Source organism: Aricia agestis, chromosome 13 (genome assembly GCF_905147365.1).
Source record: "Aricia agestis chromosome 13, ilAriAges1.1, whole genome shotgun sequence".
NCBI lineage: Eukaryota > Metazoa > Arthropoda > Insecta > Lepidoptera > Lycaenidae > Aricia > Aricia agestis.
Genome location: NC_056418.1, coordinates 3,905,915 through 3,931,208, shown reverse-complemented (window position 1 = coordinate 3,931,208; position 25,294 = coordinate 3,905,915). Strand labels below are relative to the sequence as shown.

At 35.0% G+C, this 25,294-nt stretch overlaps 1 protein-coding gene across 4 annotated transcripts in view; it reads left to right on the top strand.

Moving 5' to 3' along the window:
• LOC121733461 (inositol hexakisphosphate kinase 3) overlaps positions 1-25,294 on the top strand; it is a 62,908-nt gene that overhangs the window by 35,683 nt on the left and 1,931 nt on the right. For all 4 annotated transcript variants that reach the window (XM_042123729.1, XM_042123732.1, XM_042123731.1 and 1 more), the window contains 5 exons: positions 16,017-16,175; positions 21,920-22,046; positions 23,774-23,897; positions 24,369-24,445; positions 24,917-25,092. In XM_042123729.1, the coding sequence (XP_041979663.1) occupies positions 16,017-16,175; positions 21,920-22,046; positions 23,774-23,897; positions 24,369-24,445; positions 24,917-25,092 (663 nt within the window). The remainder of the gene's footprint in view (positions 1-16,016; positions 16,176-21,919; positions 22,047-23,773; positions 23,898-24,368; positions 24,446-24,916; positions 25,093-25,294) is intronic.

The window sequence follows — 25,294 nt, the reverse complement described above, 5'->3', positions numbered from 1 at the left end:
TGCCTGTTTATGTTACAATAATACCTATTTGAAAGCTCAAAAAAACGTAGGTGTTCAAGAATGAGTTCAAGTTCAACAAACTATGTTCAACTCATGACATCAACTCTGTTGTAATGCATGTAATTGTAATCCACAAGTTTGATGCATTTCTAAGACTTTTTCATGGTAGATTATTTAGCGTAGGTATCAAATAGGTATAGGATATAATAAACTTATCAATTTCTTGCTTAAAACATAATCTCTATAAACTTAATAACAATATCTAATTATCTTTTTTTTTTGTCTCCTTCTTCTTCTCTTTTTTAATTGCCGACTCAGTTAGTTGCCAATGTCAGAGAATTCTTTCTCCTCTAGATCGCCATGCTTGTGATAATATAAACATGAAGGAGTGTTATTTTCTCAGTGTTTTCATAAAGGGCTTATAAAATACCAAAAAATATAAATAAAACCATTTACACATTTATAATAATTACCTTTAAATACAATAAATCGGTGCAAAAGTAACTATTCCTACATTGACCACGTTATATATTAGAAAATAGTATATTTTATAATAAAAAATATCAATCTTTTTTTAAACTATATTTTCATCTTGATTTACAATTTTTCCGTTAGTCGTTATGGCTAAGCCATTTCAATTCCTAAAAAAAAACAATTCCGTTAGTCAAATTTGACGTTCGTGTTTGACATTTCTTAATCCAGTTCAGAGACAAATATTACAGGTTAAAACCATTGAGAAGTAAAAGTGCACATGATACGGAAACATAACCATTCACTTTACAACTGTTTACATACCTGCACGGATTAGCTCAGGTTTTGACAAAGTTAATGATAGGGGGGCAGCACCTCATAACACAAATTATTGCATTATTTGCACGTACTGAATAAGCCAACAATTCTGATATTATATCGTTCACTTCACTGTTAATTACTTGATACCACTGCATTATAAAATGTATGTTTTCGTTTATATTCGATTAACATTGATACAAAATGAAGAGACAAATTTGCATTTTATCAAGTCATATTGATATGTCTGATATTTACAATAATAAAAATCAGGAATTAAAAAGTTAAAAAATATCATTAGCATCAGAAAACACAAAAAATAAAATATATATTGTCTAACTTTTCTTTACACTATAATATAGCGCATAATGTTGTTAAGGTTGGGTTGCACCAACTAGCTTTAACTGTAACTTTAACTATAACTTTAACTACAATGCAAAATGCCAAATCTTTGGTTAAAGTTAAAAATGGATGAAATGACAGTTCTCCTTTACCAGCAGCGCCCCCGCCCACGTTCATTTATAACCTTGTTGGACCAGCTATCATCTGTCAATTTCTCCGGTCAAAGTTAAGGTTAAAGTTAAAGTTAAATTTAGCCTTAACTATAACCATTACATTAACCTTAACTTTAACTTTATCCACGCCTCTGGTGCAACCCAACCTTAGTCTATTGTTTTTGCTGCATCAAAGAATATTTTTGTTGTCCATTCAATGATACAAACTGCCCTAGAAATTTTAAATGTCTATGTTTTACAACATGCTTTGTTACATAATATTCCAAATTAGTGTACTGACCTATAAACTTTTGTAAATTTTTATCATCATGAATCTTTATTTTCATCATTAGAGAGTTTAACATAAGTTTTGACTTAGGCCTAGATCTTTTTTTTTTAAAAAAAGGTCTAGGGCCTAATTAAATATCAATATTCGCAAAGATTATGAAACAAAATTGAATATTTTTACACGAATCATGTTTAAAACGAAAACAAAAAAACAAGATTTTAGACTCAGCTGAGAGTTAAATATCTACTCGAATTGCCTCATAAACTAGGTGAGATCATAATAGACAAGAAACTGTTTTCTAAGAACATACAGATTACATTGGATAAGAGAAACGCCTGAAAAAGTTTCCACTCTTAACTATAAATCCCACAGTATGTACAAAATAACATGCGTACAAGGTCAAGATTTGCGTAAAAATGTTTGCACAGTAGCTGTTATTAATGTATTACCAAGTTTTGCCGGGTTCTGAAATGCTTCTCTCGGTTTGTTTATTAGGTGTATTAATAACTTATCAGCACCTGTTGGTTACAGTAAAATTAGAATACATCATTAAACAATTACTATCTCGGCTGAACAACAACTTAATGTTTTCGTGTTTGCTGTCTTTCAATAACAACTTTTCTTTCTGTCTTTGTCACACATTCTCATGAGAACTATATTAAATGCGTATTTACTTATTATTTTTTGAATATCATTATTACTCTGGTTAAGTAGCTGCTTGTGTAACGATTGGTAAATAGACTGCCAACCTGATAACTCGGTTGAAAGTCTTGACGTTAACAAAAAGACCCCAAACAAGTTAAACATCTATGTTAATATTTGAACCTTTACAGGTTTTTGTTTTGAAAGCGGTCTTGAATACTGCTTATAGTTCGTGCGTTCTGAGATGATATGGGTGACAGTTTTCATGTTCCTTGCTACGGGTTTTTTTTACAAGAAAACAAAAAGAATTTAAATGTAATAAATTATATTCCATCTACAAAAACAAATGTTTCCCATAATTGTAAATGAATAAAAATGAAAAGATGCTAAATGCTAACTTATTAATAAAAATTATAAATATTAACTGTGAAATAGGAATATAAAATTATTGTTACAAAAACATTTGAAAAATGTCATATGCATGAAACGGAACTTATGTCAATAGAGATTGACTCGGTTGAATCGAAATCAAATCGATAAAAAAGGGCGGCCCTCTTAAATCGCCGGCACCACTGAAATGTCAGTACGAAAGCGATAATTTCAATTGCAATTCCTTTACGAAGTGATTCGATATTTTTAAACTATCGATTAATTTTTGTTAGGTAACTTCTCTACTATTGTCAATTATAATGTGTCACGCATATCATCATAAAACGCACAAACTATAATAAGTATGTACTTAACATGCTATCATAGTTTGGTACCGGTTTATCTTTTTTGTCTTCTACCGATTCTTAGTCATGAAAATAATGTAGAGCTTCTATAACGATGATTTACTTTTTTTTTATATAAATCCTAATCTTATTTCCGGCTGTGTCATCAAACAGGACACAGTTTGCGTACTGCGTAGTGAAAGTGACGATGCACGATGGAATCGTGACCCGCGCTGGCACCAAACATCACAGCATGTCGCAAGGCCCACGTACAGTCTAGAAAGCTCTATGGAATATTCCATCGCGAACACGAATTACATATTTCAATGTGTTCATAACTTCTCACGCCTTATGAAATTATTATCATAATATTGGCAGTAATTGACCGTATAAATGTTATGAGACTTGATATTATAGAATGTCATCAGCTATATAGGTCATATGTCATATATATATATGTCGTAGGATGATTTGATAAATCGAACTATCGCAAAAATTCTGGGGATTTCGTGAAAACACGGATAATTAGTTTTTATTACTTTTGTTCATTTAAACTTTGGAATCGTAAACCTAAATAACATTTCTAGAATCACAGCCAAAAATAATGACACAATTGCCCCAAGTTTCCTAGAATTAAGACTATTTGTTAAACTATGAATTTAAAATTTTCAAAATTTGTCGACTTTGAAAGGCCCTCCTTTAAAAAAAATGTACTAGAGTGCCTTGGCAAGTGCCATAAAAAGTTGGTGCATTTAATCAGGATTGTAAAATGGTACAGTACCTGTTAGTTTCGTACTAAAAAAATGAGTAAAAAATTAAAAACCTCAAGTAACCCGATTTTTGCTAACCCATTTTAATCAGTTAAAACGTTTTTTATTCGCACAAGCTCTTAGTAGGTTCTTAATTTTAAGGCAAAATGATGAAAGAGATGGGTAGTGGACATGTTTGCCATGAGTGAGCAAGACAGTCCCGCCACTTTTACGAAAGTCAACAAAAGTAAAATCAATAAAATAATGAAAAATCTTGCCCTGGGGATTTCGTGAAAACACGGATAATTAGATAATGCTGTTTTTATTTTTCAATTTTTCTAAAAAAAGTTAGGGTTTTTGCGAAAACGCGGGTTGCCATAGTAACATTGCACATTCTTAACGCTGATTAGCTTGATTTCTGCTTACTGGCCAACTCTTATTCTGATTGGTTACTATCTTTTTCTATATGTATCTTTAAGGTATTACACCATAGAATTATAAAGAGTAAGAAATGATAATGCCTCTTCATAGGAACTTTACTTTTTATTTAACCTTTTTCTTATCTCAACCATAACCTCAGAATTGGTTTCTGGATCTGTTGAACTTTCAGCATTAATTTCACGTCTTGTATCAGTCATTTTGTATTTACAGACACACTTTTATATAACTTTTTGCACTATTTTTCAAGTCCAACTGCAATTTTAAACACATTAAAAATATCACAGCAGAAAAATTTGGAAACATATCAAGGACATAACATACACCAAAAAGCATCACGAATCATCCTCAGTTTTGCTGAAAAATCAATCTTCAGAATTGGCATCTCTAAACATTGTAAATAATTATTTTGTAAATATTGGGGCGCACTTAGCACATAAATCACAAAGCCAATTGCACGGTCGACCATATGCCGCTTTAACTAATAGATCTAACGCAATGTCTTTCTCATTAATAGACACCGATGAATCCGAGGTAGGTAGAATTATTGAAAGCCTACGGGACGACTGCGCAGTTGGATGGGATAATATCTCGTGTACAATTTTGAAAAAATTTAGACATATTCTGGTTCCACACTTAACCCATATCTTTCAAAAATGCTTATCTCAAGGTCATTTTCCTAAATGTCTAAAAAAGGCAGTCGTAGTACCGATTTATAAATCCGGTGACAAACAGGAAGTCTCAAATTACCGCCCTATCTCAATCTTACCATCATTGTCAAAGGTATTAGAAAAAATCATTAACAACAGGCTGGTCAATTACTTAGAACATATATCAGCATTATCAAATAACCAATTTGGATTTAGATCGACACTTTCAACAGCTGACGCCGTACATAATTTGACAAATCATATAGCCCGAGAAGTTGATAAAGGTAATCACGTAATTGGAATCTTCCTTGACCTTGCAAAAGCTTTTGATACAGTATCTACAAAAATCCTATTACACAAACTCGAATCCTTGGGAATAAGGGGCACACAATTAAAATTATTTAAAAGCTACCTAGAGAACCGCACTCAATGTGTCAAGGTTGACAGTGTATATAGCTCATTTGAAAATAATACTAATTATGGTGTTCCACAAGGAAGTATTTTAGGCCCAACACTGTTCTTAATATACATAAATGATCTGTGTCAACTAAAATTAGACCGTGGCATAATCATATCATACGCTGATGACACAGCACTTGTTTTTTCTGCTAGCACATATCGCGAAGTTTTCGAGTATGCACAGCAAGGTTTTAATATCGTAAATAATTGGCTATCGACTCATTTATTAACATTAAACGCCGAAAAGACTAAATACATAAAGTTTTCGATGCGTAAATCCACCACAGCAATTACTAACCAGCCACTATATGCACATCTTTGCACAACATTCTCTAATATGGCATGCACATGTCCTAGTATTGATGGGATCAACAATATAAAGTATCTAGGTATAATAATAGATGAAAATATGTCTTTTAGGCCTCATGTAGATAAACTATGTGAAAAAGTTCGTAAGTTGATGTTTATTTTCAAGAAACATCGTCATATACTAGACCAACATTTAATCAAGCAGGTGTATTTTGCTTTATGTCAATCGATACTAACTTATTGTATTACATCTTGGGGAGGAGTAGGAAAAACGCTGTTACTAACTGTTGAAAGAGCACAAAGGGCAATAATCAAAATATGTAACTTTCGATCTTTACTTTTCCCTACTAACCAGCTTTATACGTCATTTAAAGTACTAACAGTTCGTCAGCTTTTTATCCTAAACGTAGTACTAAAGCAACACATATCTCTACCCTTCTACCCGGATTCCATCAACAAAAGGCGGAAAGATATCGTTTGTCCACTAGAAATAAATACAAAACATGCTTTTCCTGATAAGTACTACATATTTTTAGGTCCTCTTCTTTATAAAAGAATAAATGCCCTGTTAAATATATATTCTGTTAATTATTTTAATTGTAAATTAAACCTTAAAAAATTTCTTCAAAATATGTCTTATGAGGAAACAGAAAAACTTCTAGTGGTTTTGCAATAAATGAACATTAGAATAAGATTAAGTAAGTATAATATTGTGTAATAATAAATTAATATTAGTATAGGCAATTTAAAACTATAATAATTATAGTTAGTGTAACTACTTAATTTAATTTGTAACTTTAAGGCATAGCTATAGTTTGTATCGTAATAATTATTGTAGCACTAATTTTAGCCTGAAACACAGGGTATCCTAGTTCAGGCAATACTATAATCATTAAATTTGTACTTATTTAGTTTAAGTAGCTCTAATATAATAATTTTATCTCACCATCATTGTAAATACTAAATAAATATTATTATTATTATTATTATTATCAAAAACTGCTAGCTCGCTTACAAAAACGACCACAAAAAAAACAACGCGTGACAATGAATTGACATTTAAAACGTCAAGTCTTCAACCAATCAGAGAAGATGTTGTTGTCGGGCGCTTAAACAGACCAATCAGTGATGTTTTTCGATAATAACTAACGATTCGTTTCCCAATCTTACTAAGGCGACTCGCGTTTTCGCGAAAACACGACCTTTTGTCAGTAAGGTTGAAAAATTGTCTAATTATTTATCCGTGTTTTCGCGAAGTCCCTAGAATTTTCGCGATAATCCGATTTATCAAATCATCCTACGACATATACATAATATTAAAATATACTTTAATAATATAAAAGCTTATGTGGATAAAGATTATGATTTAGAAATTTCTAGAAATTGTTTTTAGTTGTTGTTCGACAAACAAATAGGAACGCATTACATAGTCTGACTCCTAGAATAATCTGGTACGAAATCTGGTTTTGATTGATGTAGATGAATGGGCGAAACGTCACACATAATTCATCAATTGTATACAATTATACATACATATGGTATATATTATTATGTAACCTACTTTATTGGCGAAGGCCCGTTCAAGCTCAAGGTGAAAAACATTGATATTGTTACGCAAACATTCCATTCTTCAGTTTATATGAATTCTTTCATAGTTCAATATGTACTAAAGTTTCATTAAATATGTTCTAACTCATCATTCACTACGCAATTGTGGTTCGTTGATTAGTTGACAGTCAAAAGTAGTGATAGATCTATGATTTTATGAAACTTTAGTTTATATCCATGTTTGAATTAATAAATAATAATACAGGCACACTTATGAACGATTCAACTACTTCTGTCATCTATGTTACCTATAACTTTTTACAAGAGGATTGTCCCCTCCATGAGGTAAAGTGTAGGGTAAAGTTCTACAGTTTGATTATGATCCAATCTAAATATGAAGATTATGATCTTGACTCATTTCTATAATTTTCCTTGACCTTGTGTTCCATTTCTCCGAATCGCTCTTAGCATATTCTATTATTACCAACTTTTTCTGTGAATGAAAATGATGATTCAAATTTTGGCAACGCTTGCTTTCAGCATGATGCAGGGTTCCCTAATATAGTACGATTTACGGGACATTCCCGTGATGATTTCATTGCACACACAATTTTGAGTATATCGTTAATCTTTTTTGTCGATGTGCAACACTTTGATACGTTTTTCGGTACATCTACAGTATATTGTACTCGTTTTAAACGGATAATAATTGTTGCAACAGGTTTAATTGTTTGGATTATAACAAGAAATTGTCGGAAACCGTCATTTATGTATTTAATTTTATACGATACTTTATTGGCTGATTTTTAGAGTATAACGGTCTTACTACAAAATATTAAACACCTTTTGAACATTTGATTAGAGAAAAATTCAGTACAAAATGGTCTCAAAACAACTGTTCAACAGATGTTTAGTTTTTTGTGGTAAGACCGTTTATGTTCAATCGACGCAACAAGTAATAAATGATCATTATCAGTATTAGAATTTACTTTAACGACTCCAATCAGTTTCATCAAGTGCACTATACAAGTTTTCCGTTATAACAACAAGCATACCTAATCATAGGATTACATGCTTTAGCAGTGGAGCTATAAATAGGATTACTATCATCTGATAAGCTGTTCGCTTCGTAACTGTTGATAACAGTCAGTGTGTGTTGTTATTTTTTCGTAAACAAATTTTGTTTTCGTGCTTACATAAAACTTGTTGTGTAAAGGAATATGACGTAGGTTGGGTCAGTTTTAAGCTAGCCAGGCATCATAACAAAGCCAAGCCAACCGTTTGTGGCATGAGACAACTAAAATAGACTAAAAGTAAGTTAAGATGGCCTCTTTTAAAATTCTTTTATTTTTCAACGTACTACAGAAAGGTCATGATGGGGTCAGTGTGTGTTTAAAGAATGTAAAACAGTGCAGCTAACCTTTTCAACATAATACTAAGCAAGCAAATATCAAACAAATTATTATATAAAACGGATCTGTGCAGTTGCATGTACGCACAATTGAACAGAGTATACCACGCCTGACCTACTAACCTATCTCTAACCTACATTCACGTTCGCACCTAAACTTTATTCAACTCTTGCAACGCCTAAGCTTCACAACAACGTTTAAGTGGATGATGTGGTGGACTTTCCTTACTTATATAAGACTTTGTTACCCGAGAACTCATCTTCTAGTCATTACAATTTACAACAAAGAGAAACTCTAACCATTGTGTAGGAAATTCCTTTTCGTGTAGAGTTCAGGCGGTTTTTATATTATGTATATCATGTTTCCATACTAAAAGACTTCATTGTTACAAGCACTTTGAAAAGAAGTCGCGGATTAAAATGTGGCCTCCGTAATAATATTTAGGTACAAGTTGCAAAATGAGATTGTTAATGAACATGAGACGTTGCATGAAAAATCCCACTACATATTAGCAAAAAATAGTCAAAAAAAGTTACATAACTAGTTTGAATTAGACAATTAATATAATGGGAGGTTGCTGTTCACTCGAGCACTGCGTGAATGTATCATGGAAAGGATAAAGGATGTTTTAAAATTATTATGGTTCTCGTACCTAACCTAATTTTCTTGTTAGAGGATTTTAAACATTTCGCCAAGTAGGTCGGTTTATCTTCATGATCGTAGGTTTGCTGGATACATTTAGATTTCGTAAAGAATCGACCCAATCTCTTGTTATGCTTCTGTTTCATAATACTGAAGATGAAGTTTTCTGTTATTAATTCAAATAAATTCAGTGGCTGTATCGACACGTGTCGCTATTGAGTTTATTGCGTCTTATTCTAAATACATAGTTTATTTGTTATAGTGCTCTAGAAACAAAAAAGTATCACATAGTTTCAGACGTAGCGTGTGATATTTAGATGGTCGGCTTGTGCATTAGCATTACATTATTTTATTATTTATCTGTAATTTATATTGAAACTAAGACAATGTTTAGGACAATGATATTATGTTTTTAATTTCAAATTGAATGTTTTGTTTAAAGGTATTCTTTTGTTTAACTGATTAATTAATATTTAATAATAATTTACCTTTTCTATCAGTCAATAATCGAAAATTACAAGTTATATCACTTCACAATAACCACCTTTATTATTTTTAGCAAAGTTTTGCCCCCGAATTGTCTAAATATAAAATTTCGTAATTAAACATATCGCGTTGGTCGCTGGGTGCTGTTACATCACGGCGGCTATCTTAACACTAATTGGGTCAAGGCGCCAGTGTACTTGGATATTTAAAGTGCTGTCTCTAAAATTGTCGGTGTAAATGAACTTCACACGACTGTTATCGGTTTGCTTCAATGTTTTGCTGACGACTTGTCGTGATTCATTTTTTCATTGATTGTGGGATTTACCAATTCGTAGATCAATCTAATCCAGTACTTTTCCACCGAGATGCGATGTTCAAAATTTTAGCACTGTTGATGTCGAGTTGTTTTTTATTTATTTATTTTGAAAACATTAATTGGCAATGTCTTTTTCGTTGCTGCGTTAGTATCGCCATGTATCGCCTGGGATTCGATTACGAACAGTTACGCAATGAAGACTGTTTTATCGTATAAGGCTTGCTGAGAGAAATGTCTCATGCAAAACTTTTATTCTTATTTTCTACAATGTTTGTCTACTAAGTCTAGTATTAGGTTTTTATTAGAACTCAACGAAATCTTTAAAATAGATTGTCTCTTATGCATATGTTTTGGCTTAGCTATTGAAGATCTATACATTGGAAAATCAGGTTTATAAATCTCGTCAAACTTGGCCGGTCTACGCTACTTTCACGTTCCGAGCGTACAATTTTGTATTCAACGATGCTTTATGCACTAAACAAAGCTTTAAAGCCCTCTTCAGATTCTACTCTGTCAGTGTATATTTTTTGCGAACATTTTTTTCGTTGCTCTTGATAAATTTTGGTTCCATGCAAATATGCAGGTAGATTTTAAGTAGAAGTTTATAACTCGTACGGTTTTAAACAATGAAGCTTATGGTTTTATTTATTGTTTTTCAACGTGATCTAGTTTGTTGGTTTAGTCACGAGTAACAGACAATGTCTACAAAGGTTTAACGTTACTTTGTTGCCGCTAACGAGGCGTATGACAAAGAGTACAATGTACCTGAAGAATAACATTTACAAAAGTTAATAAGGTCTTAATGTCAGGGTAGTGAGTGTTTTATGGGCAGACACAAAATATACAATGTTGCTTCAGATAGAAATTTATTTTTAATTTTGTCACGATCGTAGACCTTACAACAATGGTGCTTGTAATACTGGGTAGGGTCTTTGTTCCGTTATCTAAGTGGCTTTTATTGTTCGAAGTCTATAGGAACAATCGTTCGTTCCGTAGGTATGTTGGTGCTCGTTTGCTCTGACCTTGCTCCGTCTGCAAATGTATGAGGTGATAAATTTATGTATCTTGTTAACGTGCTCAGAATGATTGAATTGTGTACCTATTTGAGTCGTACCACGTACGGTTCGAGATTTTCCTTCTAATGGCTTTGTGACTGCAATATAACCTAATATAATTGGGGTTCTAGTTTCTTTTGTGTCTGTCAGCTGTCTGAAGGGTATCATCAGTACTAAACGTTATAATCAAAATAAAAATAATGGCACAAAAACGAGTAACTATTAAAGTGATATTTCTTGTTTAGTAACATAATATTATTCACACATAATTTATAAAAAAATACGATTAAATTATGCAAACTAACCGGACACATAACGACGATATCGCAATATAAAAATTCCTACTCAGAAAACGCCCGGCGCGGCGGCAGAACATCCGTATTGATTTAATCTAAAATAGCTTTAACCAATTGTAACGCACTTACTTTTGACTGGAACTGAAAAATAGTGATGTTTATTGCGGTATATTTCCCTCTCCTTTTTACGAGAAATATGAAACGTAGTCAGATGTATATTATGTAAACCCAAAATCTTATCGGTACCAACAGGTAACGTACCTATAAACCATTCGGATTTGAATTGCTAATATTAGAATATATAAGTTCGTCAATATTGTTATTGGCTAAGTCATGTGTTTCAGCGTATGCTTTATTTTTGTTATTGTGTATTTCTGGTCCGACGCTGTTTTGCGAGGCTACTGGTTCTGGGCAGCCTGTGATGTCTATGGGCGGGGCGTGGCGTCACCGAAATAAATCTCGGGAGAGGCTTACGTCTATATCGGTGACGTTCCGCCGGTTTTCGGGTCAAGACGCAATCGTAACACGGTATTGGCATACGTAAAAGTTCACTGCACGCGTCATTTGTCGAACAACAATACGAGCATATACGAGACAGATGTGGGCGTACCGATTCCTTATCAAAACCGAAGATCGAACTTTACTCTCTCCAACACAAACAATCTATTTTAGGTATTTAAATGCGTCGAAAATAACAAGTGATATTAATAAAGCTAACAAATAGTTGCGAAAATGTAAAACAACTCTTTGCATGGCAATTTAAAACATGGCAGCTTCATATTGTTTTGAGTGTTTGTTTTTATTAACCGTCTGCAGTTGCTAGTGTTTTGCCCTCGTTCGCCCTTGCGGAGTGCCTCGGGCTGCAAGAAATTTTTCCTTTTTGTGATGTGCTCGGTCAGTTACCGTCAGTTCGCGCCGGTCATTGCTCAGCCCGGTTGCCTGACCTGCTGGGTGACCGAATAGAACTGGTTCCCGACTGAACGTTTAGCTTTAGCGCACTCGACCACCTCGTGTCAGATAATAGTAGTAAAGTTGAACTCTGTTATCAGTTGTGATTGCAATTAATTTATTCCATTTTCTACGACCTTACTCCTTAGGTACCGTTTGCTCTATTATAATATTCAAATTTATTCAAATTTATTTTATATAATTTATTTTCAATTTTCTTCGTATCATGCCTACATAATGGTTCTTTTGTTGTTTGTAGATTTCTTGAATTTCCTCTGATATCTCGAAATTGATTTTCACCTTGAGATTACGGAGCGTTACATCAATGACTGCCTCCGTACATTGTGTGATAATTATCTCCGCAATGACCACGTAAAACGCGATAATTGTTAACATTTAAACATTTATGGTTCACGTTCGTCATTACACACTTGTTACATCTGTTTACTACAAGTGTTTAACGTCACTTGTTTGGTTTTCGTTCGTGTTCTGTGTGCAGATATTTAGGACTGTTTTGATCAAGGGCGTCGCCAGGGGGGGGGGGGGGGGGGGGCAGGGAGGGGCAGCTGCCTCCCCCTAGAGACTCTAAAAAACGTTGCCAAATATAATGCAAAAGCAACGACCACTATAATATTAAAATCTGGTAATAGATGTAAGGCTCGTACCTAGTACAAGTGAAAAGTTTCATGTGCTGTCGACTTTACCTACAATTCATACCTACTTTTCTCATTTATAGAGAGTGAGTAAAGTATGAATTGTAGACTGTAGTAGGTAAAGTCAACTTGCCCCCCCCTGCGCCATCGGCTGGCGACGCCCTTGGTTTTGATTCTACTTCTATTACGATTGACAGTCTGTCCTCTACCTATGGTATGAAGTATGAAGAGAATAGAAAAGATGTTTAAAAAATTCAGATTTGAACGATGCAGGTATTTTACTGTCGACTATTTCGATTTTTTTAAACTCAAAGGCGTGCTTGACCGGTCGAATTCGTTCTTCAACTTCTTTCTCTGTTCGTGGTTTGAATACCTATAATAATTTAGAACGTTTGGTATCTGAGCATCGCGTTCCTTGTTCATTCTTTGTTCTCAATTGACGGTCTTCGACCTGGGAACGAGTTCCTGTGAATTTTCTGAGTAAAAAATATACCTCAAGATGAACGCTTTCTCTTTGTTGCAATGTGGGAAAGTTAAAGCTTATCATGAGTCAAACTTAACACGCGTAAAGAATACATAAAATAGAATTAGATTTTTAAGTAGGCAGTTAATGGTATTGGAGAACATGTTAAATAGGATATATTATTAGCTGAACATGCTGGTTCGTAAATGTGCAGAAACACAAATTTAACAAAGACTTTATCAATTTAAAACGTTTGTACACATTTAGTTGAGCATAGGAACTTCTGCGGTATTAATAACACAATAATTTTGACGACCTCTGTGGCTCAGTGGTGAGCGCGTTGGTAGCTCAAGCCGGGGGTCGCGGGTTCGAGTCCCGCCGACGGAACAAAAAGTTTTCAAAGTTCCTGGGTCATGGATGTGTATTAAATATGTGTATCATATAATAAAAATCTTAAATATTTGTATAGTATAAAAATTATTAAATATATTTCCGTTGTCTGGTACCTGTAACACAAGTCCTTCAGGTACTTACCACAGGGCCAGACTGACGTGGTGTGAAGCGTCCATAGATATTATAAAAAAAAAAAAAAAAAATTATGTCTATAATATTACTATTTGCTAGCAACAATCGTGTAATGTTTTTGTCTACACTCTACAGTCACGTTGACGTATGTGAGAGCGTCGACCTTATCGTCCTTTATCTTAACTTAATCAAACGAAAACACCCATCAAAGTGTTACAGTGAAACAAAACTCAACTCCTTGAAAATCTACCGATTTATTTGCAACTTCATAGATACCTTCTCCTGATTTCTTCTGTTGCTACTCAAGCAGAAAATTGTAGTATACAATTATTGTTGTTTCATCAGCTGCTATAAATCTGATTCATAATAATTATCATTAAGTAATAATAATAATTACGTCCACATTGTAATACTTACTAGTATTACGTCTCAAGGCCGAGCATTTTCCCAGTTCAAAGTGTTTGTAAAGATTGTCGCCTATCTCGATTCAACACAGCTCTATCTCAGAAACCTGGATAAATACAGTTACCTAACTGGATCATATCCCTGCGCGTTGTCGGAAATTGTGTCGACATTCTATTTACCACTTTATATAGAGTTTCATAAGTGAGTGCTGTTGGATGCCCAACTAGATGTAACACCAATCCACGCAGTGTTTTGGGCGCGCGCCCAAGTGCTGAACTATCGAGTGACACTTCCTGTGTTATATAAGTAGCGCAAATTAAATACGGTACATCCATTGATGGTATTCGTTAGAAAAGAGGTGTGGACGTGCTGTAAAAATTACTTTGTCTCACTGACCTCCCTTATACAAGTACGCTGGACCTATGATGCCCATCTGCTTTTTGTGCCTATTTGAAGCTGAATCAGCGCCCCCAATGCGGGGGAAGAGAACTAAATTTGACGTAAAAATGACGTTTGAAAGTCGCCATATTGGCGCTGATATCAGTAGTGAGAGTACTTGGAACTAATACTAGTGATGACAACCAATAACGATTAAGCGGCCATTTGCAATTTACGTCAGATTTAGTTCTCTTCCTCCGCATTGGGGGCGTTGATTCGCTTCAAATAAGCACAAAAATAGCTGTCATTTCAAAGGTTTATCATCAGTCCAGCGTACTTGTATAATGGAGGTCAGTGCTCCGTCTTATTAGTCTCTACGAGTGTCTGATTGGCTGCTGATTGAGGCATTACAAAAATACTTTCCTTCGATCAAAAATGCTTCCACAACAGGGCAGTCTTATTTGCCATTCGAACGGCACGTCTGTCTTCCATTTAAGGCCATTTTACTGTTTTAGTCTATAATGCCATAGCAACGCAAATACAAGACAGTCAATGACCTCTTAAGGTAGCGGAAACTTTGCATTGCATGAGCACTCAAGATTTAGCTTTTGATTAAAACAATGAATTATTGCCAGGTCTGACTTCATACAGTCGGAAATTGTGACTTGATACCGAATGCGAATTTGCGTTGAAACGTTTCTATTCGTCGCAAAAGAACTAGCGTCAGTATCAATAGAATATGACGATAGAAGTCTTAGATTTTCATGTTAGAAAGTGTATTTATTTGTTCATTTTACTTGATAGTATGTTGTAGCATTCTACCTCAGTAGCACTATTTATATCGACGAAACAATGACTTCTGCTTAATATAAACTTGTGCTTCGGCCAAGTGTATTTTGCGAATATTCGAATGCAGTTTGGTATTTGGGGATGACAATTTGTTTATAATGTCTAATTAAAAACCAATTATAATTATTACGTTAGCTATAAACATGTTATGTGCATACAATATTCGTGTATCCACTATCTGCAGTGTACATGAATAAATTCTAGCCATCCTAACAATCCGAGGAATGGAAGGACGCGGTAGGACATAAAAGATGGTGGCAATAAAAACATTATTGCAGTTAAAACTTCTTTAATGAAGCGGAGTAATAAACCGTCAACTGAAGCAGTCATACCTCTACTACAATCTACTACAATATAATGCTGTAATATTCCATAGCTCTTTGAAATAGTCTGCGTAGTAAAGGATCTGAATAATTATGCATATTCTTCTTGGAACTTGTCTCAAACGACAGATGATCTGCGTGGAAAAATCCTTCTGGTTGTTAAAGTTATGTTCTATTGTCTGCAGGTAGACAGCGGCGGTGGTGGCGCCGAAGTGATGGTGTACTCTCTCGGCTGGGGCATGGGCGAGCCGGAGCGGCGCGGGGCCAGCAAGCGAGTCCAGCCCACGCACACGCTCTCGCCTGATGATGGTCATGAGGTGGATGTGCTGCCGCTACACAATCAGGTAATTCATCAAGGTGGCGAGCAATGCTGTGAGATTGCGGTGAAGAAAAACGATTTCTTCCGAACAATGTCTCACTCATAAAACATTTTCTAACGCCATTTAAGGCATCTATTGGAATAATTTAATATTTTTTATTTTAAAACCTTATGCGCGTAAAATGCCTCACTTACTTTCTACGCGACCGATAACCTGAAAACTGCATGACCTTTTTCTGGATCATTAACCTAATCACCTTCTAGGCCATTGGTCGAATAACCTAGACACTCTCAAGGTTACTAGAATAGTCCTCGCTCATATTTTCAGTTTTGCATATCACCATTTTTTCAGTAGTTTGATGTTGCTATTTCAATTTTCATGCGTAACAAAATGAATAATATCTCATAATTATAATTAATATCTTCCTCAAATGCTGTAAATGAGACTCAGGTGTTAGAACCCCTTGACTAAATAGCGTCGACGTTAAAAATTCTTGATCAAATACAGCCGTAAAGAATTACTACGTCGTTGTTTGTATCGTCACGTTTCATGTCTCTATTACGAAGGCCATAAACATGAACATTAAAATCTGCATCCACCATTTTAACATGTTGTAATTATCATTGGTGTAACTTTATTTAGACTGGCTGCAAATAGCACACGGCAGTGGCAAATACGATATGTTTGCACGAGAAGTCTGTTTCGTACCATGTTTTTGTTTTGCGAAAATTCTCCTCGGGTTAACGTGCCAGTTGTGGATTCTATATTCTAATCTTACGTAAATATTTACATGGCAATTTTACGGCGCAGATTATTTCGTTGAGTATTATGCAAATTGAACTTCTCTATTTATTCTTTACCTCTCTTTGTATATTCTTCGTTCAATATACCGGTTTTGACTCTCGAGGAGGACATTTAACAAAGGATGAATAAAAGGGGTTTTCGCTTGCAGTCCCGACTGCATTAAGCTACCTCTGTTGTTTCATTCCAAGTCATTAACCCCCCGTATTTGTATACATTTATTTATTATTCTTATCTTTGAGACGTCTCGATAAAACATCGACGTGAACAAATATTCTGTTGAGAACGTCAGGGTTACGGCGTATTTACTTTCGAATGTTCTCGCACAAAATGAGTGCTATCGAAAGTGGTTCCATGTTTACGACGAATTGAGGCGTTTCACGTGAATGTGTGCTATAACTTTTCATTTGCACCTGAAGTATTGCTGCTTTATCCTCTGGCGACTCTGCTCCTATTTCAAAAGTACAATTATTCATGACTTACTAAACAACTATTTGATTAACGTGACATACTATTCCATATTTTAATTGGTTATCAATAGACCTTTAATTGAACAAGAATGCAGTTATATCTACAGTGTATGTTGCTGCCAAGGTAACAGTGTCGGAGTTCTTTGTTCATAGTACTTGAATGATCACATGCACTATGTTAGAGCACGTAGACGTAGAAACAAGGAAAATTGTTAACGGAAAAATTAACGTTCGCGTTTTTGTCCGTATTCCGCTAGGTAACATGCATTGATCACTTTTTCATCAGTGATTAATGTACCCATTACGTACCTGGGAAGTTCTTTCTAAGTTATTTTAAACGGTTCTTTTATTTCTTTGTCGTTGAATCGTTTGACTTTAACGTGAACAATTTGAGCTGCCTTCGCCTGGCATTTAGACAGCGTTTGAAACCTTTAGGTGAAACACGTTCTTTGTGCACTACGTGTTAATGTCAAATTGTATATTCACCTTGCAGACAAAAAGGTGGTTGATATATGTACTCAACTTTTGGAAATATGTCATTTAAAATTTCTAGATTGTAATTTATTATGTGGAATTTTTGGCACTCGTGAGTCTCCCAAATGAGGTCACGTAGTTGCTCTTGATCATCACCAATGGATTTTAATATTTAATAAGTTGCGGGGTTCTACGTATACGTAGAGGTCATGGCCGATCGCGAAGCTTTTAATACTTTTTTTTTGTTCAATTGAGTTGATCGCCTTGCAAATGTCAAATTGATAAAGGATTTGCCTTTATCAACCTTTGGTTCAGGTAGTGGAAGCATCTGGAAGGTTTGAGTTCGTTGCTCTTGTGTTTAGAGAAGGATGCCATTGGGCGTATTCTCGTCACGGTCAATGTGTGACCTCCTACACTTGAAATCGTTAAATCGTGAGACCTTTCGTATCAATAGGGATGATGACAAGGTCAAAGATTAGCGAATTTTGTTAATAAAATAAAGAAATCACGGTACAAAATAAGTGTTCCCAAAATTTCAGCTTGATAGCATTTGTATTTTTTTTGTTATGCGTTTTTATAGTTGGATATTCAAGTCGATTTTTTTTTTCAATTAAATTTCATAATATTTGTATACAAATTGATAACTTATGCAATTAAAAGCAACTTTTGTTATGAAACCACTTTCATAAACGCAATATTTAATATACCTGTCGAACAAAGTTGTCTCCCGATGCGTACAAACTACGAAAGACTGACGTCAGTCTTTCGTAGCACTTTGTATGGAGCGTTTCGGGCAGGTCTTTTTTATGAGATATTTGAATTGTCATATCTTGGTGAATTTTTAAGCTATCAGAGTCATTCTTTCAACGATGTTTCTATTTTTTAAGTGTCCTTCAATTACCGATAAAAAAAAATAGTCATCATGCCTATTTGAGCGGAAGCGCAATCTGGTTAAATGTTTAAAGTATCCATAGTATAAAAGGTGTAACAAAAGTAAGTGATAATACTTTAAGGTGTGTATGTGTCCCTTGTACAAAGTTTACTGTGAAAGTAGCAGCGCTGAAACAGTAAAGGTGAGCCGCTTGCCCATACAAATCACAAAAAAAAATGTGATTTGTATAGGCAAGCGGCTCGAGCGTCATGAATTTTCCCATACAAAAGAAAAAAAAAAGTTAACTCTTTCAGCGCTACTACTTTTACAATTAACTCTATATAGGGGTCCCATTCACACCCCAAAGCATTATGTCTTAGTGTTGTTACACCCTTTATTGATTTACGTGGAGTAAAGATGTGCATTTTTCAGCTGCAGCTGAAGGCACGTGCTTGTGTTAACGTCACTGTGTCCAAATCGATTATCCGCTGTAAATACACTAACAACAAGTAACTTGAGCCATGAAGTAATAAAATCTCTTACGTAAATACTTTCTGATTGTTTTTCCTCTTTAATTAGAATTATACATTATTATAAAACTTTCTTAATTCTTTGTTATTTGTTACATTACAAGTTTATTCAATCCTTTTATTACCTGCTGTGACAATGTTCTTTGTGAAAGCAATGTCCACCTGACTTATCGGTTTGGGGACTCTTACCTGTCCCTTTGTAACTTACCTGAATTGATCAAACAATTATGTAACCGCTAACCGTATATACTTCTTTGCATTTTTTTGTTACCTACAAGATTGTACTTCAGGTGGTAAACTTCTGCGCAGGGTGATTTTATATTGTTTCCTGGTATGATAAATGCAACAATAATAAATTCTATTTTGCATTTGCATCTGACAACCGGTTCTGTCGGAAATTTTCGTTTTGTGCAAGGTATCCAATAAAATTCATTAATTATTTCTAAACTAGCTGTTGCCCGCGACTTCGTCCGCGTTAGTATTGTAGATCAGTCCCAAGTATTATTTATTGTACAAAAATATTCAATGTACAGCATTGACTTTCCTACGATTTTATTATATATAGATGTTCCGCGCGGCTTCGCTTGCGTAATTTAGGAATTTCTCGCGACCGTACATTTTTCCGCAAATAAAAATAGGCTAGAACATGAAGAATAGACCACGTTAAGGGACATCCCTTAACGTGGTCTATTCTTCATGTTTGCCAAATAACATAAAAATTGCTCCAGTAGTTTTTAAGAATCTTAAGATAATAAGCAATTTCATATAATTTCCCCCGTTTTTTCCACACTTTCCTCTATTTCTTACCTCCTATTAGTCGTAGAATAATAAAATATAGCTTATGGCGTTCCTCGATAAATAGGCTATCTAACACTGAAAGAATTTTTTAAATCAGACCAGTAGTTCCTGAGATTAGCGCGTTCAAATAAGCCCTTTTATATAATTTTCCCCGTTTTTTCCACATTTTCCACTATTTCTTCGCTCCTATTAGTCTTAGCGTGATAAAATATAGCTTATAGCCTTCCTCGATCAGTAGGCTATCTAACACTGAAAGAATTTTTCAAATCGGACCAGTAGTTCCTGAGATTAGAGCGTTCAAACAAACAAACAAACAAACTAACAAACTCTGCAGAATTATAATATTAGTATAGATTTGATGAAGAATATTCGCCAAAGAATCTATCACTAGAGTTTGTCGACAGCTAAACTACCGCATTGTCTGCCATCTTTAACTCAACGCGTAATTAGCCAATTATTTTGATTGTACGACAAATGTTTGGCATTGTTTGATACAATTTAATGACTAATATTTGTCGGTTGATATATTATATAGCAACAGTTTTTTTGGAACTGCACGGTTACGACACAATTCTTACGAATTCTAGAACTACTTAATTTAGGAAAATAAAGTACCTACGAAATAGTTTGCATTTCCGACAATAATATTTAGGTACAGTATTTAGGAAGTTATTGCTTTTCTCAATTTAATTTCATGTAGGTTCGTTGACTAACTATTCGTGTATTGTAGGTACAAGCTCCCTTATCGTTTTCAATGTCGCAGTTATTACCTCACTCGGTGACGAAATCGGCTCGTTTAGAAATACCTAGTACGCACGTCTATATGATTTATGTAACACGTGGCTCGGTGGAGCTCCTTTATACTCATGAAGTTTCTTTGTTGTATCTAGAATGCTCGAAATCAAATAGGCATTTTTAGAGTAGTAAAACTCTATAAATGCTTATTTGATTTTGAACCTTCATTATAACTTCTAATATTATTATTGCAATTGCAATAATTACTGTATTTATTGCTGAAAAATATGGATGATAATTGATAATAATGTTATTCAAGATCATAATATGATTAAAGACCTTTAACTTTCGATTTTATATCAGTCTGTGTTGCCTTTGTTTGAGTGAATATTGATTTATATCTTCAAACACGTGTAGACAAAACACGTGCCTCTTAACAATAGCCCTATCAAAACATTTATCTCGTCAGAAACAATATTTATGTTCCTTTCGAACCGAGGAAAATGTGTCGTTACTAGGCATTTTATAAACTCTATCATCATATTCAAGCTAAATAATATTTATACATTTTATTATCACTCTTATTTATATTTCTTGAGTTATGCAATTTTCGTGAGCTTATCAAATTGGTTCAAATTATATTATTTAGGGAAATTGAATATCATGTCTATGCTAATTTTAGTCAGTTTGTACTGCTTATATTTGATTTGTTGGTCCTTGAAAATATTTTTTGTTTTTCGTACTCCGAAATAAAGATTACAGGTAGTTACAACTACCACGATTCATTCATTATGCGTTAAAAGCTGAAAATCCTTTTCCAAAATTCGATGTGGGCTCTCTAGCCGAGCAATACACTGTCTACACCTACATTAATATTATTATTATATAAAGAGGAAAAATTGGATTTTTGTTTGTTTGTTTAAATTGAATAGGCTCCGAAACTATGGACCGATTTGAAAAATTATTTCACCATTCGAAAGCTAAGTACATTATCCACGAGTAACATAGGCTAAATGTTATTTTGGAAATATCAAATACTTCTGAAGTATGTAATTCTTGTAATTCTAATTTCTGATCATCAACTTTCAGGTGGGGGGTCACACTCGACTCCTGGTGCTGAACGACAGCACAGTCATCAAGCCGCTCAACATCAGGGAGCTGCATTTCTACCAGAACATTCCCGAGGACATCCAGAGCTTCGTACCCAGATATAAAGGTGAGCATCCAACATGGCCGCCGACCGTGTTGCCTGGTCCGCTTTTCACTTTTGAGATTATCGCTGATTGCATCATTACCATTAATTGCATCGACATCTATTTATTTCTTTATAATTTTATTTTTAATATTGTCTACGTTTTTATTTAGCCTATCAATTGTATCGAGCAGTAAGGAAGTTTGTAGATTGTTTATGATGTGTTTTTTTAACGTTTTATCGGCACACGAAACTGTTTTGCGTCACGGTAATAACGTAACGGCTTGTGTTATCGATGTTGATTTTCAGATAAGATTTTTTATGTTATTGTTGGTTAAATGTTACCCAACTCTCCTTATTGCTCATGATCGTGATTATCATTGATATTATATGTGTGGATGGGATGTGTGAAAGATCAAACCCGCCATCCAAATTGTTTAGATAGAGTCAAAATGAGAGTTAAAATATAACATATACTCGGCGCGGCGAACCTTGGTCCCTATGACACTGACAGTTAATAACATTGTAATGGCGTCACCATTAAATTAGGATCATATTAGAGCTGTCTAAAAATGCCATTTATAAATTTTACGTAGCTTTATGCCATTACAATGATATTCCGTTGGAACTTTTAACAATTCCTAACATTTACAAGAAATTATCTCAACCTGAAATTACGTTTACGTCCTGCAAAACTTACGTTGTGTGATGAGGTAAGTTTTGCAGGACGTAAACGTAAATTCAGATTGAGATAATTTCTTGTAAATGTTAAGATTGTTAAAAGTTCTAATGTAATATCATTGTAATGGCATAAAGCTACGTAAAATTTATAAATGGCATTTTTAGACACATCCAATATGATCCTAATTTAATGGTGACGCCATTACAATGTTATTAACTGTCAGTGTCTAGGGATCAAGGTTCGCCGCGCCGAGTATAGTTTTTTTTGGTGAAAGACTCTCAACTTCATTTTATAGTAAGCCAAAATGCCCAATTGAAAATACAGTTAAATGCTGCTACCAATTAATATTTAATTAAGAGGATGGCAGGATTGAGTGTGTCAGGGTGTGCGAGCGCGGGGTAAGGGGTGAGGAACACAATATTAGTTTCGTTGTTGTCGCAAGGGTTGCGGCGCTGCGGCGGGCGGAGCGACCACGGCGGCTCACCACACTACCGCCCCTAATAGCGCCCCTAGCGGTAATTTTTCTATATGGGTTTGTAAACCTTTATCTAAACCTACATCCACGATATACATACAGGCTCGGCGTAAGGTGAGTGACTAGTGGCTGACGATGTTGAGATTCGTTTTTCAAATATTATTGTCTCGTGGCAGTTGCCACCGGCCACATTAGCGGCAAGCACAAAATGCTTGAAAAGCAAGTGGAGTCGTCGCCACCGGTCGGTCGCCAGTTGTCGAGCCACACACTCACATCAACACACACACATACACACAATAAAAAAAACGCATCCACATACACAACCAAAGATATACAAACCCTTTATAAATATCGCTACCGTAATTTCTCACTTTTCATTAATTTTAACGCTGGCAACTTGCACGACTAGCGAGTTACTACCACGTAGACATATCAAAATCTTGTATTATACTTTAGATCACTGTAAAAACCTTGTTACTCGGTAACCCAAATTGTTATTGATTTTGCAGATGTTTAAATCATTGTATAAGACTAACATTCTGTATGCGCTCGTCGAGTGGTAGCCGTGAGTGATGGTTCGGCCGTTTGTTTCAGGCGTGATGCAGGCCTCACACATGGGTGGCACGAAATTGGACAAGCGGTATTCGCCGTGTTTTCGCGACGAGAACGGGCGAAAGCAGTCGTTGGGCGGCAAGAGAAAACGAGACGACGTGTTCAAGTGCGTATAGCGTGCTCGCTCGCACGCGGGATTTACTCGACACTTGTCATGTGTCCTTTATCATATTTCAGAATACCCGGCCCAGGCGTCGCCATTTTATCATACCATCGCAATAATAATAACTAACGCGAACGATGCACGACCCATTCACAGCGGGCCCAGAATGTGACTTGCATCGTGGACGAGTGGTAATGATATTTAATTGCAATTAAATTAACGTAACGCCAAATTAACGACAGCCCGACAAACTGTTCGACCTGATTGAGAGTGTCGGTGGCCATTTTGAGGTCGCTGTCGACGCCATTTTGAAATTTTATGCTACCGAGTAATTGGCTATTCAAAAGTGTTTTCTGATTGGTTCATTTTATTTAGTCATGCATGGTTAAATAGTTTGTTGGGCTGCAGCTCATTATTTATTTTATTTAAGCCCCTTATATGGAGTTATCTATAATTGTATCGTCTCTTTTGCAGATTTAAAGTACACCGAAATGGCAATGCTAGTGAAGTTCTTAAGAGCATTGCTCATATGGACAATTCTAATAAACAATGTAAGTTGAGTTTTGAAAGAGTTTAAATGTTGTATAAACGTCTGGTTCTAAAGACTCGTGTTTTTTTATATATTATTCACAACTAAGCCAGTAATTCATTGTGAGTGTCGTGGATTACTTTCCAGGCAAAATTTGAGGTAACTCAAAACATATTTTCAGTATTTATTGTTCAAGTGAATATGCTCATTGTAACAGTTTCATAGCGCTTACTGTATATTGCTATGACATTTGTTTGGCAAATAAAAATTTTAACAACAAATGAGCGGGAATTTTAGCTATAGCTTTTCTGTACAGGTAAAAATATGGCGGATCTTTGCATATCTACGGTATCCGCCATTTTGTTGCTATAACAAAATGGCGGATTCTGACGGCCCGCTTTACGCTTAAAATCTTATCGATTTTTATCTGTCAAACACACAATGTTTTGTAGTCCTCGAAGTGTAGAGTACTGACGATGATGATGGCTCGTAGATTTCCTGATGATGGAGAATATAACGTGGTCGTACCGGCGGCCGTGCGTGCTCGACCTCAAGATGGGCACGCGACAGCACGGCGACGACGCCAGCGCGGAGAAGCGCAGCAAGCAGATCGCCAAGTGCGCCGCGAGCACCTCCGCCACGCTCGGCGTCAGACTGTGCGGCATGCAGGTCAGTTGATGGCTATTAGGCGGAGGGCCCAATGGCGCCAATCTTAGTTATTATTATATTATAAAAGCGTATGAATAATTCTGTCTGTCGCAAGTAGTATACCCTGATAACTTATACTTGATTGATATTTGATATACTTAGTTTATAACGTCCCCAAATGTATTTATTGTTATCTTTATATATTTGGCACTCTTATCTTCTG